General features: G+C 42.0%; 1 protein-coding gene across 12 annotated transcripts in view; it reads right to left on the bottom strand.

Annotated features, from left to right (window-relative positions):
* Window positions 1-15,696, bottom strand: part of carmil3 (capping protein regulator and myosin 1 linker 3) — a 117,488-nt gene extending 101,792 nt beyond the window's left edge. For all 12 annotated transcript variants that reach the window (XR_008416477.1, XR_008416476.1, XM_053884381.1 and 9 more), the window contains exons 1-2: window positions 15,502-15,696; window positions 7,409-7,503 (exon numbers count right to left, since the gene is read on the bottom strand). Coding sequence is in view for 10 of the 12 variants with exons in the window: in XM_053884381.1 (XP_053740356.1) it covers window positions 7,409-7,503; window positions 15,502-15,562 (156 nt within the window). In the remaining 2 variants the exon portion in view is untranslated. The remainder of the gene's footprint in view (window positions 1-7,408; window positions 7,504-15,501) is intronic.
* Window positions 15,697-18,337: the final 2,641 nt, after the last annotated feature.

Below are 18,337 nucleotides of genomic sequence, written 5' to 3' on the forward strand. Positions count from 1 at the left end.
CAACTTCAAAATGGTGACACTGTCTAAATGTGTCCCATAATCACAATTGTGTACTGCTTCAAACGTTTTTTTTTTTTCTTTTTTTTTTACAAGGCTGTACTGTTCAAGTCTCACAATTCATGTGGGAGGATTTCCCACACCACCAAAGTGTGGATCCAAACCGTGGTGTGGCACTAATCCCTGACCACATAGGGTGCTTCTCACCATTGCGATGGAGTTTAGCAAAACCATACAGAGTTTATCTGTCTATAGTTTCCCCTGTCTCATATTCAGGTCGTTTGTCTGCTTTTTTTCCAACTTTAAAATGACTAAATCCTCCTCATTTGAGGGGCTTTTAAAAGGGTTGATCCTAGCGGGGCACTAAAGTGTGTTAATTTAAATAAAATACTTTCAAATCATGTACATAAATCACATAAATCTCTGCTCAACCCGGTAAATTCCAGTAGAAGGGTGTATATCCGTGTGGACCAAACAATACTAAAATAAAAGGTGTCAGGTGAATTAAAGCTTTAAACTAAAATAAAATAAAACACGCTACACATGTATGTATTTAATTCATGAGGCAATGAGAGAGTAATAATGAATTTAATGGAATGATTTAATTTCACCAGTGTATTCTGATGCTCCCACGACAACGTTTACGCATTTAGCATGTGATTTGTTTTTACTCTTACTTCATTGGGTATGTGCACAGTTTCATTGGGACAGAAATAAAGGTGTCTTTCTAGTAACATTTTATGAAACTATCACATCTCCTGATCCTCGCGTTCACCCTCATAGTGTATACATGAATAACATGACATACAACACAAGAGTTGTGTGTGTGCGTGTTAATCCTCATTTATGGGGACCAAATCTTGACAAAACACAGAGCTGGACCCCACAAGGACAAACTTCAATATGAGGATGAAGACTTCAAAATAACAAGACCATTGAAATAGGTTTAAGTTTGGTTTCCAGTCCTGGTTGATGTTAGACATTTGTTTAGGGTGAGGGGCTATGGGCAGCATTATGGCAATGAGCCGTCCTCACAAAGATAGAGATACAAATGCGTGTCTTTGTGTGTAACGAGTCCTCGGGTCTTTGTGTCATTGTCTGTGGTGTATCAGCCATGCTGGGAATCCCAAGGACGTCAATCAGCAGATTCTGACAAAGGAAATGACCAACGACTTGACCACCCAACACTGTTGCTGTGTACCAAGTCCAACAGAAAGTCGCAATAATATTGAATAATTCATTCTGACAATTCTCTGCATGAAAACATGGCCAGTGACGCAGATTACTTACATTCTGAATCATCCATTTCCTTGAATTTCACACCGTAAAACCAGCAACAAGCAAACCACTTACCAACCGATGACATTTACAGCACACATCACTTTGAATTCAGTCATTCATTTCTTGTGCTTCAACTGCCAACACCATTAAAATTGAATGTGTGTCAAATGAAGATCGTCCGGCAGAATTGTTAAGAGCCATAGGACTTGAATCGAGAAGTTCAGTCAGGAGTCACTGTCATTAGAGTCGACAGCTGTTCGTGATAGAGGATTGTGTAAATCTGGTAATACTGTGCCAGAAACGATTCCAAATCTTCCGATAGCATTGACAGAAAAAGAGACAGTGTCAACAAACTTTCTGGACCGCTGGTTAATACAGTATGTCCCATGGTTTTCCTGAATACATGGCAAATGTAGGTAGGAGCAACAGGGTGCAAGCGAGCTAAGCAACATGCAAGTTGCTGGTAAGCTGTGCAAACCACCCAGCTACACACCCATCTATTGTCTATAGTGGCATCCTAGCATCTACGATGGCAATGGCACGCATCCTCAAAACTGCAGGCATTTAGTTGACAAGGACAAATGCACATTTTTGCAACAGCTTTTCATTGCGGATTACGACGTCACCCACACATTGACCAAAAATAACAGCACATTATGATCACAGAGAACGAAGACAAAACAAAAGTTTTCAAAATGACTCAGTCTGAACATAAATAACATCTTACAAACATCAATCTTATTGGGCAAAATGTGAAACAATAGGTGAGCAGGATAACATTGCATTTATAATTTTGTTGAGTACACCAGTCATTACTTGTAAAATGAAATCTATAAATACAACAGAAGATCAGAACGGTCAAAAGGCACAGAAACAGACAAAACTGAGCAGTGACGTGCTAAGAGCCATTTCTTTCCGAAAAGTGCTTGTGCTTGGTCTGCTAAATTATTAACAGTGCTATGTGCGCTGCAAGATATGCGGATGTTTTTAGCAAGTGCCTGTTAGTATTCAGCTTGACAAGTTGATACAGAAAAGGAGTTGGTTGTATGCCTAAATGTTTCTGATTTATTGTGTGCATGACCCTTAAAAAAAGAAGCAAGGCACTCCTGATGTAAACGTGAGTTATCAAAACAATGTCTCCAATTGGAATTAAGTAGTGCAACAGTCTCATCTCATCCTCTGCCATTAATTCATTGGTGCGGCCGCGGGGGGCTGGAGCCGATCCCAGCTGCTTTGGTGAGAACTACACTACAAACAATCAAGTCATTCATGGAACACGATTCATAGTGGCAACATGTGAAGCAAAGTTTCTATCTTTACTTCTCCACAGTGGAGATGGAAGCATTTATCCAAGTGGGCACTAGGGATGGGCGATAATTTATCATACACGATATACTGCCAAACACAATTTCCACGATAACAATTCTGCATCTCATGATAAATTTGATCAACACATGACACACTCGCTGCATTGGATCTGCATACATGAACATGACAAGACCATGAAGGCGCACTGCGCTCCACAGCTCAGCAGCGTTTGACAGCCGACACCGGTGTGTTGTCTTTGAACTTATTTTTAATACAGGGAACCTTTGACAATGACACGAGTCGATTCTGAGTCTCTGGATCCGTGTTTATATTATTAGATGGAGTGGTCCTAGTTGGATATTCGACGTCCTCCTCCACGTCACCATTAGGGTTCGTGGACACACTCTCTCAGGCAGCACTAATACTACGACTCGGCATCAGTAAGGGACCATCAACAAATTCTAAAGTGGTCAAAGTATTAGTGAAATCTTCAATAAGGCAACAAGAGTTTATATAATGATTTAGAGAATAGAATATGACTAAATGATCATTTATTCACATTATTTCTAATATTTCTTCAATAGCATCTAGGAAATGTGTTCAGACTGGTCCATAGTTAAAGTCAACTTTTAAGAGACACGAGATACAGCAGACAGATGGCTCAATTTAACCCCTAAATAAAGCTGGCAGAGCAGTCTGTCAGACACCAGCGGCTTCTACCAGAGACGTTAAACACTGACTTTCTCATCTCTACACTTACTTATATTCAATGATGTTGATAAATGATAAATAATGATAATGGAGAAAAACTCCACATATGTGTTTCATCTAAAAAACAGTGTCAGAGAGACTGTAGTGTCAAACACATGGAAAAAAATGGATTTATCGTGATAATTATTGTTATCGCCGAAATTACATCAATTATCGCAATAACTTTTTCGTCCATCTCGCCCATCCCCTGCAGGCACAGTTAAAAAATGCTCACTCAGTCAAAATGAAACTGTTGAAAATGTTTGAGAAAAATAAATAAATAAATAATGAAAAACAGACACAAGTCTTGTTTTTAATGAATATAAAAATATAGTATCTTCTTTCTTCTTCTTTTCCTTTTGGCTTCTCCCTTCATGGGTGGCCACAGCGGATCATCCTTCTCCATCTCACCCTGTCCTCTGCTTCCTCTTCTCTTAAACCTACAAACCTCATGTCCTCCTTCACCATATATAAAAATATAGTGTCATCCAAAAATATGAACGCACATTTTGGCAAAAGAACTGGACTTTTCATCTATCTACATAAACATGTATTCTAAGTGAATGTTGCATGGTCAGTTGGCAGAGCCAGGATCCTAACCATGGAATAAAGTTCTACCAAATCCCAACAGGATCCTGACAGTTCCTCCCATCCACTCACTGACATAGTGCGGGTTGTGTGGGATCCTTTTTCCATCCATTAGTTTTGCTTGTTTCGGATCAAATTTGATCTTTTCAAGGAAGCCTCATCATGTAACTTGACAAACAACTGTACTCCGCCATACTTCCATTCCCAAAATGCATCCATTCAAACTGAACGGGTCTATTGCTGACTAACTAACACATAGTCACCCAGAACCAGAGAATACCCAAGTCACAGCTGGACAACAAACACTACAGTCTGAGCACTTATGGTTTGAGCTAAAACACTGCATAGTACTAAGTGGCAATCATGGTGAGGGTGTCGGGGGATTTGGAGTCTAATCAGAAGAAAGTCTTGCAACTTTACAGCTGAAGTGCACTAAAAGTGCAAGGTAACAACACAATGTGCCGGAGCTCCTCCATTCTCTTGAGAAAACAACAAATTGCCAGGCAACAACTTTGATTCATTTTTTCAAAAAACATAGAGCAGCATCTGGATGACACCACCGAATCAACGGAAAATATTTGTAAAATAATGCTGGAGAAGCAACACTATGATTGATACGGACGTATTGGTAGTGAGTGAGCAAGACAACGTGCTGTTTGTTATTTACTTTTTTCAGTGAGGGGCAGGGTGCTTTTTTTTTGTCAAGTGCCTCAGAAAGCTGGAAACCTTGCAATGACTCTTCCACTCAGACGCTGGCTTTCTGGATTTTTTATAATTGTGCCTCAATAGACAATTCACGTTCAGTCCACAACTAAATTAAATGACTCTTAAATGCCGGTTCAAAACTCCATATCAAATCCCAGTCCAGCCAGAGTCCCAGGAGACGGACCTTTGCTGTACACTCTTAAGTGGGAGCCAATCCTCTGATCCAGTCCACTAAGCTGAGAACTGTCAAACGGAGGCACTCAGACTGGGTAATAGGACCATTATGAGGTAGAAGCAAGGCAAAAGAGCAACCAATCGAGAAAAATAAGTGGCTGAAGAGCCATATCAGCAACTAGGGCATCGTAACATATCAGACTTCCCCCTCTCCCATGTCCTTTCCCCTTCATTTCTTGTTACCCTGTTGTGCTGTCTGTTTCTCTAACCCCTCCCCTTTCTGTCTCAGCCTCTTCTTGTTTCTTTTGTTTACTAATCAGTTTTTTGGAGTCACACAAGAATACCTATAGTTCTAGCAGAGCACTCGGACTCTTGCGTCCTATGCTGACACCAAAGGCAGCCTCCAGCGTTGCATGTTGACACAATGACACAAAGGCATCTCCACAGAGTACAAAACTTCATTCATTCCCGTATAGCATTCAAGGCAGGGAGACACACTCGGACACTGCGTCACTGCTGTCAGGAAGTAACCGTGGCTGTATTGGCCGTTTGAGAGGCTTTAAATAGCAACTGACACGTTACGTGTCAAGCCAAAAAAGCGCCATCCCATGGCTTACCTGATCAACCTCCATCTTACTATTTAAGTGACGCTCTGCCCGCAGTGTCAGGATATACCACGGAAGGTGGAGAATGTGCTTCAATTGAAAGCATAACATGTCAACATGCCAACATTTATATATCATGGCATCGGAGCGAAGATGAGTTGCTGCAATATCTGCATTTACTCGGCTCCAGATTCCAAACAAAATCTTTGCAACCAAATGGGGAGACAGCGCAAGTAGATAGCAAACCTACTCTTCACATGTCTGATCCATATAACCAGTCGATCAGTGACGTGCAACCTGCCTCCTATCTGATCATTTGTTTCTCCATACTGCATCTTCCTGTCTTCATGAAACTGGGATATTCAAGGACATGTATGTCCGTGTGTGTGTGTGTGTTATGCACTGATCTGCAGGAATAAAATAAACATGTTTGACACTGCTGTCCGGCTATCAATGCAGAAGCCCAACCGTGTGCATTTGTGTGCTTATGAGTCCGAGCACTGTCACTGATACAAACATGCAAGGCGATGCTCTGTAATGCACTGCCCCGGGTGATGTTCAGATGTCACGCTCCTTGTGCGTCTGCCTGAGATGGGTGAGGGAAGACAACCCTGTGAGTGTGTGCGTGTATGTCACAGCATGATGGCTGGTACAGTCAACACACCGACAGCTGGGTACCAGCAGTCTCTACAGGGGGAAAATGGGGGAACGCAAGATGCAGTGGAAGCCACTGATAAATATATAACAAGCTTATCAGATATCAACGGTGCTCTGTCTCTATAAAAGTGTCAACTTATAGTGAAGAACAGATGAAAGTAGTCAGTTGAATAGCCTCCACTCAATGATTTTAAGTCCATAACTCAGAATTGTGCGAACAAATCCTCTGATATGTGACTCCTGCACACACAAAAGAATGATTCATGTCCACAAATGGAGATAAATGCCCCACTTACAAACTCACTCATCTGTTCACCTTCATACATTCCATCATATTTATGCATTCTTTTGAAAATACATTCCCTTTTAGAGGGTAGACCTTGACAACAAGCCGTTACAAATTGTCATGTCCACCCTTTTTACTACTCCGTAAAAGAGTTGGGAGCAGCATTCCAGCAGCCAAGGCCCATTTGGACTCTTAAAACCCAAAGTCTTTTAAGGCAGCCAACTAATTGAATTGCTTCTGATGGAAAGTGGAGCTCAATATCCTTTTATAGGTTTGTGTAAAGATAGAGGGATGAGGAAAGGGCACAAGGGAGAGGCAGACAAGGGCGGGGGGGCGAGTGTCCCAGTGGTGGTGATGTTGAGTGGGGGTGGGTGGTGATGACAGGGAAGAGGATGATTGAGATGGACAGTTAAGTAGGGAGGGGCAGAGGAAACAAAGACGGGATGACAAAAATAGAGGGGTGGAAATGATCGTGATAGAAGGGGGGAGGGAGTTGCTGTATCGCATAAAAGAGACAAAAGAATGCTTTCATTGATAATTAGCTTTTGATTTCTGCGGAGAAAAAAATCCTGGTTCAAGAGCAACGGAAAGAAAGGACATGGGTTGCTACAGTGGCTGACTAACTGACAATATACTGAATCGCACAGGTGGCCTTGGCTGCCCACACACCCTCTGTCGCACATGATCGCACACTTATTCTCGGCAGGCAGAGAAAACATGCAATAAATCATGCTGAACACCGTCATGGCACATACGCGCCGGCACACCAAACTTTGGCCCGCGGCATTAAGGCCACCCTGCCACATCTAATAAAGTGAAGAGGATAGAGTCAGTAGGCCACAGCCCCGGTGTCCACTTTGCTCTGCTTATCCTGCATTTGCCGTAAGCCTGACATTCAACACGTCTGTTCAATGTCTTCGGATGTGTAATCCGTAGCGGTCTTCTCAGTTTATTTCAATTAGGATTGACTGGTTTACACACAGTCTCAATGAAGTTGTCGTCTAACAGGTTGCGATCAGGAGCACTGTACTCTACGCGCGAGAGCGAGGAGACTCACCAGAATCCTGTCCTCGGTTTTTCCGCTTCTTGTGTCCTGTTTGATGGCTCGCACAAATTTAATAGGCTGCTTGTCCAGCACCTTCCTTATGCTCTCTGGGGGGGAAAGAACAGCAGGAAAAAAGAAGGGGATAAATGCGCGAGCCATGAAAGAATGATCCACGATGCTTGTAGAGATGATGCTTGAAAAACATTAACATTGAAAACCCATCAATCCAGAAAGAATCCAATTACACCCGCATCAATGACCTTCAATAACAGAATATAGACTAGCGTAATATTTTACAGTGGCGTGCATGTGACACCAGACCTCAGTGGAATAATCACTGGCAATGTTGAGCTATTAGCAGCAAATACATTTGAAAATATCAGATCTTTGGGGTCCCAACTGAACATTTTGGGGAACTCACCTTGTATCAACTTGCTAGTTTCCATTTTCCTGATGTGAGCTGTTGCTGATAATCATAATGACGCACTAACTTGTTTTTTAAACAGATATATTGCTATGAAAACACCAGCCAAACACAAATTAATTAGAAAACTAGTGTGAAAAGGTGAAAAAAGGCGTTTTTTTCAGGTTACAGAGAGGAAAAAGAAAGTCAAAAAGCAGAGAAGTCAAGGCGATAATGAGGAAGTTGATGTGCGTGAATGAGGCAGAGACCAAAGATCGTCAGCCCCAAGCAGTGTGACAGCAACTGCGAGGGGAAAAGTTCCACCTGCTGTAACAGAAGACGTACCTTCCTCAGACACAGATGGAAACAAGCAGAACCCACGTCATGTTCAAGTAGCATTCACACCGCCAAGTATTCATAATGAGACCTTGATCTTTTTCACAAGAATGTTAGCATATAGGTCAAAAGCAGTGATAAAGAGAGAGTCCTGGGGCCAGTCTGGGGCAGATCCAGCTGAGAAGTGTCAAGAGGCCATGACCTTTACACTCTAGAAAGGTCGTCCATTAGGACGATTATGTTTTCATCAAGAGCGAGAATAGGCCCTGAAGAAAAAGAATACTGACAAACCAGCAAAGTTTCGGAAGTATCGGCATGTCTTTTCTTCACTGTTTAATAAGCTACAGCATTTTTTCTCTTAAACTCAAACAAAAAACAGAAAAGTCGAATTAATAATTAGTAATTTATAGTGGCATCTTTCATGTGTGGCGTCACCAGTCTGCTAAGTATACATACCGCAATATTTAGAAAAAGCCAGAAGAGGACATACTTGAGAACACATTTTTATACACCTTTTCCACAGAAAGTAAATGTTCTAATGTTATGTTGCAACGTTAATGGATATTTTTGACATTGACATGATATTTCAGACCTATTTCAAAAAACATAAAATTGTCATATAATAGGCAGACCATATAAACAGGAAGCTCTAGATAGTTTGGTTGAACACTCATTGCAAAGTGCAAATCCATTTTCGCTCACCAACACTTCAAAAGAACCAAAATGGTACGAACTGTATGAACTCGTAAAAAACTCATTAAGAATATTAATACATATTTAAGTGCAGTCTCTAGTGAAAGTGTGAGTCAGACAACCGCAGCTAATGGTTAAAAAAATCATAAGGAAACAGACAACAAAGTATTTAACTGACATAGGTCCAGATGACCCCAGTTAAGAGTCTGAATTATCTCCACAAATGTTGACACCAGAGACATACAGTGCCACAATGATTGATGGAGGTAATTTCTTCACACCAGCAAAAGACGGACAGGAGTGAAAGTGCAGCTTAGAGTTGAGGCCGCGCCAAATTGTTCAGTCTATTCAGGAGACCGTTGCTCTCCCTTTTTACAGACATGGAAACATAATATTGGAAGATAAGGATTGATATATGAGGCCATTAAAGCTGCAGAGCATCGCTGCACTGCATTCCACATCATCATCAAAACAGCAGAAATGGATGCGCACCAAAGTTGTAACGTTGTAAACAAGACTTGACAGTGCCACTTCAAATCCAGCTCAACCATTTCCCAGGTCCCATCTTACAGAGGTTTACTGAAAAACTAACTGCATCCATCCTCACAGGAAAAGAAAGATTTTTCATTTTGACAGTGACGCTGCCTAGCAGTGCGCCAAAAGATGTCCTGGTACTGAGATTAGTCAAGAGATTATAAGACTGATCAGCTATTAAAACAAAGAACCAAAGAATATCTTCAAAGAATATCTCTAAAATTAAACATGTATAGCTAATTGTAAGTAGTAGACAGATAATTCATCATGAATACACTGGGATTATTGGATAGAAATGATTGAAAAAGTAAGCGGTAATGAGCTTCTTCTTCTTCTTCTGCCGCTTATCCGGGGTCGGGTCGCGGAGGCAGCATTCGGAGCAAGGAAGCCCAAACTTCCCGATCCGAACAAACCTCCTCCAGCTCTTCCCGGGGGATCCCGAGGCGTTCCCAGGCCAGACCTGAGACATAATCTCTCCAGCAAGTCCTGGGTCTTCCCCGGGGTCTCCTCCCAGTAGGACATGCCCGGGACACCTCCCCAGGGAGGCTAGTCCAGGGGGCATCCGGATCAGATGCCCGAGCCACCTCAGCTGGTACCTCTCGATGTGGAGGAGCAGCGGCTCCACCCCGAGCTCCTCCCGGATGACCGAACTCCTCACCCTATCTCTAAGGGTGCTCCCAGTCACCCTGCGGAGGAAGCTCATCTCAGCCGCTTGTATCCGCGATCTCATCTTTTCGGTCATTACCCTCACCTATCTGCTGTAGACGGAGGAATGTGTGAGGCCCTGCGACCGCCACAACCCAAAATGTTTAAAGTACGGGACCGTTTCAAAGTCAAAGACTCTTCAAAGGAGACACCTTTCACAACACATTTTGTTGGGCTGTGTATTGGCAGGTATCTTGTGATGCGATACGATATGTATCACGATACAGAAATGATGATACGGTACATTGCGATACTGATTGCGATGATCAGTTGACTAATCATTAAGATAGTCTGTGAATAGTCCACGATCAAAATAATTGTTTGCTGCAGCCCTACAGAGTGCACGGCTTATTGCGTAACGTACTGGATTCTGAATGACTCCATCACGCTTACAGTTACTGTAGAGCACGGCATAATTCATTTAAGCAAATCTGTCTGTCAATATGTTTATCAGCCTAAAAAAAAGACGAAAACGTGCGTTAACGTTATCACACATCCGCACAGATTGTGAGTCCCGGACCGCTGTGCTGCGCTCCCGTTCCCGAGTGCAATTTTCCTGCAGCTCCCAGCTGCACACCTCAGTGTTCAGGAAGTTTGCTGTTTTTGAAAGATGTTGTCCGCCCGGCATTTATCATGTTTGTGTGGAGTTGCGCTGTACACGTAGCTTCCAGCATCTAGCACTGAGTCGCCTTAGGCGAGAAACTCACCACCCGCTGAGAGTTTCCTGAGACAATGTGCAACTTCCGAACTTAGACTTCTAGAACAAGAGCTTTGTCTCGAGACAGACGCCGCAGTGTGAAAGTGCCCTTACACACATTTGAGCCTAAACAGTATTGAAGGCACACATTTGAGCCTGTGGGCTAAACAAAGTGAATTAAGTTTTGATGACATTTTGAGTATTTGTTCCATAATTGTACATTTTTCTTTGTAAATTCCATGTATTTGCAATGAAGTAAACACATTTAATGTACATTGATGCCAAAGTAAAAGGGCGTAAAGATTTGCTTTACCCACCAAACCAGAAGTGTGTAAACTCTTCCACTGTAAATTCTTCTGGCAGAAACATGTTATGCAGATTGATTTCAGCTGAAGTTTCCATGTGATCCAACATATTCATGAGAGCTTGAAAATGTGACGGAAAATGACCTCGCAGAAATGAGCTGCTATGGTGTCATCGCTGTCACTGTGGCCAGTCAATCTGCCAGTTTACAGTAGAAAGACAATGGCGGATTATTTCTTCAGAAACAGCACCACAGGGCTTAACTGTCACCAAGAAGACTTGCTGACGGAAAGAAAATAAGAAGAAACCTGCACAGTCCACAACTGAGTTGGTTTCTTGCAAGCTATTTTTTGCCACAATGAAAGATAAAAGCAGTCCGCCTCATTTTTTTTTTTAAGCAAACCACTAGCTTCTCAGCTGTGAACTTTTGGGGCCACATCCTCAATGTGGTGGTGATCAAGTTCAGTGAGCCACATCGGATGGGGCCTCTCCATTATGAGCAAAACCTTAAGCAGCAACTCAGAGGCAACGACCATCCCTCTGGTGGACAGATGAGCGAGCCCATATCCGTAGATCTTGCCGCACACTCCCACCAGATGGAGGCACAGCTCGCTGTGCTGTGTCATGATCCCCCAGTCATTTCAGCTGCACTCTGGTAATTCTCACCTTCCACTGCCAGTCATGAAGTCAACATTCACACTCCAGTGAGCAGTAACGGATGTAGGAGGACAAGCGGAAGCGATGAAGTGGGGGTAAGCACGGATGGAAGAAAGGATCAGCCAAAGACGGAGAGTTATTGACGTTAAGCTGGTTAAGACCCGGTCGCTTAAACCTTTTAACACCCTCTGCACAGGCCCCCCAAAGACATCGGCATCTGCTACCAAAAGAACGTATCAAAGAGGGGTCAGGCAGTCTGTCTGTCTCACACCCTCAATGGATGTGTTAGGAATGCTACTTTTACATTTCATGCTTGGTGACTCCATGCGTAAGCAACGAGGAGGACAATCCAAAACTCTTTAGCACAGAACAAAAAAAACAAAAAACAATGAGATCCCTTTTATTGACACAATACGCTGACAATAGTGCTTAATATGATCCATCCCTCAACTGCAATATCTGACTAATAGAGAAATAGCACTACCTCATGTATCAAGAATGTGTAGTCCATGAATGAATCATCTACTATAAATGCAATGTCACCACGCATCACTTGGTGAACAGAGTCACCAGAGGACTCTTATTTCAGATGGTGGTTCGCACCAAAACCCAGTTGCTGTGAAGATTACTTGATTGTTTTTAATAATTTGTGGAAATATAAAATTGAAATATGGACCACTTTCGAGTACAACTGCTGCAAAAATGTGAGCACTGCTAGAATGCTTTCACAAAATTCATGGAGACATACAACATTGAGAGCTTCAACACGAGTGAGACCAACAGCAGAGATACAGATTTGAAGTTTTGGCAGCTCTCTCTTTGATGTAGTCACAGCACATTTGCTGGCGAACCTGGGCTCGACGACGGTATGTTAATGACGGGCAAAGCCACCCCCTCATTGAGTAGCTGCATAAAAAAATATATTGCCAACTTAAATTGGAATTGGAAAAACAAACATAGAAACATTGATGTGTCAAATAACAAATGTCATAACACATAAAAATATTGACATTTAAATGACAACTATAAAAAATAGAAATGTCTACATCTATTCTTTAAACACTTTGGTGTGACCAGATTTGTAATGCAAACATTTTTTTTTAACGAATTCAATTCAAACAATGGACTCAATGGGGCATTGGAATTTCAAGGAAACTTTGTAAAAGAACAAAGGTACATGTCATCACACAAAGAAGCCATTAAAATACTGTTGATCTTTTGCGTTCAGTGATCTGTGCTAGAATTCTGAGCTGAGAAGCTGATGATGGTGAGCACCTGTAGACACTGAGTACCGACTTAATGCACATTGTTCAACTCTGCAGGAGCCTTAAAGTCAGTGTTGCTGTTTGTGTAAATTCAAACCACAGCCTTTTGGTAAGAAAACAATATTTCAAGTTAAATCACGCATTAACTTGGTCATTTAGACTAAACGTGATATAGATGTAAACTAAGAAGAGGTTACAATGAGAAAACAAAAGAGTATTGAAAGGGCAATACAATCTAAACTGTAATAAAAAAATTGCCCCTCACCTCAAACTGATTTCCTCAATGCGAGGATTCCAGCAGGTTATTCAATTTTTGGGGGGTAATTTTAAACATGTGGCAGAGAGTATCCTAATGTTTCCTGCAGTAAATAATTGGAAACTCTAAAAACCACAACTGTTTTGCGTAAGTCCCTATCGTATTCAGTGCATGTTTTCATTGCAGTTTGAGCTTTACTAGCTCTTTCAAGGCTGCTCTCTACGCATGCCACTCGTAAGTCTTGAGTGACACAAAATCAAGAATGTCCTAAATCTGTCCTAAAATTAGACTACAGCAAACACTGGAGTAAAATGTTGAAATGACAGAGAGAGAAAACACAAGTGATGCAGGCTGATGCGTGTGAAATTTTGAGGGAAGTTGAGAAGAAAACAGATTCTCACTTGGCTCTCACGGTGGCTAGTTGACCATCAAAAAAGGCGTCATGCTCGGCAGAGGCCTTCCTTCTCTAGTGCTTGTATGGTTCAGGACTGTTTTTCATGTCAGACCTGTCTTCAAAGCAGCACTTTTGCTAACTTTCCATGAAATCACTCTTCAGTCATTGTGTTTTTTAAGTACTGCAGGAACAGAATACTATATGTTTCTGACAATAAGTCGCTCCGATGTAGCATGAAGAAGAAAGAAACATATATGTGGCACTGGACTATACATAGCATTTGGGGGGAAATTCATTTTACCAAATCTGTTGCATAACAAAGTAACACCACAATGGTCCACCTGCAAAGTAATTTGTATTCATTGCTCCCAACATGACGTGCAGTAGTGTCCCTGTCATTTATTATGATGTTTCTCTTTATTTCCATTTCAAAACAGCAAAACCCACGACAATTAAGTCAACTTATATGATACATGTGTTTTCCTGTTTGATGCCATTTCACTCAAAATTTCTTGTTAGGAGAACCGCCTTCTCGATCAGTGGTGGAGCAGAATTATCAAGATTATCGGGGCGCATCACAGGCACAACGTAACGATTATGGCTTTTTTCTTGTCCGCCAGCGTGAAAAAACATTTAAGATACATTTTGTTTATTATATATTGTAAAATATACAAGTCACACTTTTCTTCATCTGAATAATTTCTAGAAGAAATTTGATTTGACTTTAGAGGTCCCAATGCTCAGGGAAACTAGGGGGGAGGCATAGGGGGAGTGTTCAGCTTCTTTTGTCAAAATTCACTCCAATATTAGCGCCCCCTCACTGTCAGCTGTGTAGGACTCCGCCTTTTAAGGTAGGGCCTTAAGGAGGACCGTGAAGGATGTACAATGCACTTGCTTTTTTTGTTCCCCTGGTCAAAATCCCCCACCTCCCCGATCAGAGAAAAAAATGGGGAGAACCCTGAACACGTCCCACTGTCAGTAAAAACATTGCACATGTTAAACACATTGTGAAGCAGTGAAATGATTATTTAATTTCCAGAATAAAACTGCCTGTATAGCAATAAACAACAGGAAATTGTTAGTGGCACCTCAGCTCATCTTCTCCACAATTGGAGGTCCAGATATTATTGTTTTGGGGAGTCCTCTTGCTTTAAGCCCCATGGAGTTGTTGTGTTTTAAAGCTGTTGCAAACAACATTCATGGTCCCAAAACAAAGTGTCTGATCTTTGACATCATCATATGGAGCACCAAGTTGGGTGCCATCGATCACCATTGAGTTCAATAAACGACCACATAAACTGAAGCAGGGACCCCAAGAAGACAGTGGGGTACGAGAACATGCCAATAAGTAGCATCTGAACTGGGTGTTAGTCGAAAGTCTGCGTCAGGTTGCAGCAGTAATCTGGTTTTCCATCGCCTAACTCGACCTCGCTTTCCTTCCCTGCTGTCAGGTGCGGTAAAGGCTTAATGTGTCCTGACTGCCGACACTGGAGCAGACAGAAGCAGCTTGACCGGGTCGAAGCGGTAAACAGCGGGATTTAAACACACCTCCGACGTGTTTTTTCAGCCCGCTTGTCAGCACATAATCGCAGGTTCAGACTTCAGAGGCAGCCCGTATCGCCCCCACGAGCTGAATGAAGAGTTGAAGAGAGTATCAGAGGCATCCTTTCTCTAGCAGAGAAACAGCAGCCCGGGACCCCAGTGCTCCATAACCCCCTGCAAACCTTCAACTCAAACCTATCGGGAAGTGAGTTCTGCTCCTCTGGAGCGTCCACAACTCCCAGGAAATGAAGAATGTGTGAGAAGAGAGCCACTCTCACCGCACAGTTCGGAACAACTAAAGTGGCACACGGCGAACTCACCTGTGATTTCTCTGCTGACGCCGCCGCCGGAGCCCGCCGAGGTGGTCTCCTTCGTGGCCATGGCTTTCTAGCGACAACCGCCCGCGACTTCTGGAACTTTCCACTCCGGCGCAGTCCGCCGAAATGGCCGATAAGTCCGAGAGATGTGGCTTCTCCTCCCGCTGATGCTGGTCTCGCAGGTGCCTCCGTTGGTAATGTTGCTGCTGCTGCTGCTGCCTCCGCTGCTACTGACGGGGAGGGGGAGGGGGGCGAGGGAGAGAGAGAGAGGGAGAGAGAGAGCGGTTTGGTTTTTATTAAACGCTATTTTTATTCTAAGTGGTACTACGTTGTATATGAACATGTTCATAAAGCGTGTGGAAAATGAAAGTACAATAAAATCAGCACAAAGAATACGCAAAATGTACGTTTTCAATACATTAAAATCACAGAGACACTCTCAAAAATAAAATAAATAAATTTAAAAAAAATGAAAAAAAATTATATATATATATATATATATATATATATATATATATATATATATATATATATATACAGAAACACAAGGGAGAAAAAAGAGAACATGTTATATGTAGAAATATATATTTAAACTGCTCTCTGAGGTTTCCGGTCCTTGAATGTGTAGATCATAGCATTAAGCACATGGTGCTTTGTTGCTTTTTTTTTTTGTTTTGTTTTAATGCTGATCGACGAGCCATATTTAGGGGCACTGCCTGCTCCGTCTTGCAGTGATACATTAGAGTCATTTCAGTGAGAGAAGATGAAAGGAACACAAGCACATACAAACACACAAGATACTTGCAACTCAAACAAATTATTGAAAACAGAACAGGATTGAAAATTCTATTCAGATTTTGTGAATGAATCCAGTGTACATACAATGGCATTAATGGCTCCGGCCTCAATGTATTAAAACCAGACAGACACACTCATTTATATATATATATATATATATATATATATATATATATATATATATATATATATATATATACAGAGAGAGAGAGGGGGCTTTTTAAGATGTACAGTATTAGGGCTTGTAGTCAAGTGTAGTGTAGCCAATTGCACAGCCTAAGGGGCCATATACTGTGGATGTTGAAAGAAAGACAGGAGAACGGTCGAAGAAAAACAGCCCTGCCCTTAGCAAGATGAGAAAACCTGGAAAATAGTATAGTTATATTGTAGTTTTAATACAGAAACAGACGGGAGAAAAAAAAGAGAACGCGTTATATGTAGAAATATATATTTAAACTAATCTCTGAGGTTTCCGGTCCTTGGATTTGTAGATCATAATTTTAAGCATATGTTTTTTTTTTTTTTGATGCTGATCGACGAGCCATATTTAGGGGCACTGCCTGCTCCATCTTGCAGTGATATATTAGAGTCATTTCAGTGAGAGAAGATGGAAGAAATGCAATCACATACAAACAAACAAGCTACTCATGAATGAAAACAGAACTGGATAGAACATTCTATTCAGATTTTGAGAATGAATCAAGTGTACATACAAGTGGACCAATAATGTCTCCATGGTCAGTGGGGGTTCCACCAACTAGGAAAGTGCTTCGAAATAAAGTGCTGTTAAAAAATAAAGTAAAATAAAATAAAATAACCCACAAACAACAAAGGCTGATCACACCCTCAGCCTCTTTTCTACGATATTTTAGGGAACAATGAAAATTTGCTATTTCAGAGTTTGGACATCTGCACACATGATTTGGATTTTTGGGATCTGTGTGCATCTGACTTATTTTAGCTTCAATCTATCTCAGTTAACTGTCATGATTCTGCTCTTATTTTGCCTTTTATTTTGGTTTTGTTTTCTCCCCCCGTTCTTCCTGTTTCTTTGGCACACGGCTGGAGCCAATCAACCCCTGATCACCTAAGTACATAAACACCTGGACTCCAGAAACATGTGCCAGATCGTCTTCTTTGTTTCCATGAGTTCCCGTCATTGTTCCCTTTGAGTTGACTTCTCTAGTTCCTGTGGTCGACTCCTATTGTTCCCCCAGATGGACTTCTGTAGTTTCTGTGACGCTCTCCTTTGTTCCCTGTGGTAACTCCTTGTTCTCTTGGCTCTACTTGTTTCGGTCTCTCGTTCTGTGCGCTAACTATCTTATTTTGGATTACTCTGTGTTAAACCCTGGTGCCTGAGTTACAGTTTTGTTTCTTCCTGTTTCCGCGTGTTTCCTGGTTTCTTTAGTCACTATCTCGGCTCATTGTGTTTTTGTCAATCTGTTTCCAGTTTTGTGTCTGTTTGTTTCTCCCGGTTCGGTGACGTTTTCTGTTTGGACTTTTTACTCATGTTTAAGGACTTCTGCTAGTTTTAGTTACTCCGTTTGCACTTTGAGAGTTTGCTTTTGTTTCTCCCGGTTCGGTGACGCTTTCAGTTGTGATTTTGTTGCTTAATTATTAAAATATTTGTTTTTGACTCGCTCCTGCCTCACTGTGACTTTCACCACTCCACGTCCTTGACTCGCGACATTAACGTCAGCATGGCTGTAGTACACAATACTTGTCTCAGACTCACAACTCAAGAACATGCGTTCAAGGTCTTGGTCTGATTCGACTGCATTAGGTCTTGTCTTGGCAGCGCCCATGCGGAGCTTTGGAGTTTTCGTCAAGACCACATCTGCTGCTGTGTGCACGTGGGTCTTCTCTGGGTACACCGGTTTCCTCCCACAGCCCAAAGGCATGCTCACTAGGTTAATTGGACCCTCTAAAATTGTCCCGAGGTGTGTGTGAATGGTGCATGTGCCCTGTGATGTACTGGTGACCAGACCAGGGTGTATTCCTGCCTATCGCCCAGTGACTGCTGGGATAGGCTGAAGCGCTC

This window comes from Synchiropus splendidus, chromosome 13 (genome assembly GCF_027744825.2).
Source record: "Synchiropus splendidus isolate RoL2022-P1 chromosome 13, RoL_Sspl_1.0, whole genome shotgun sequence".
Taxonomy (NCBI): domain Eukaryota; kingdom Metazoa; phylum Chordata; class Actinopteri; order Syngnathiformes; family Callionymidae; genus Synchiropus; species Synchiropus splendidus.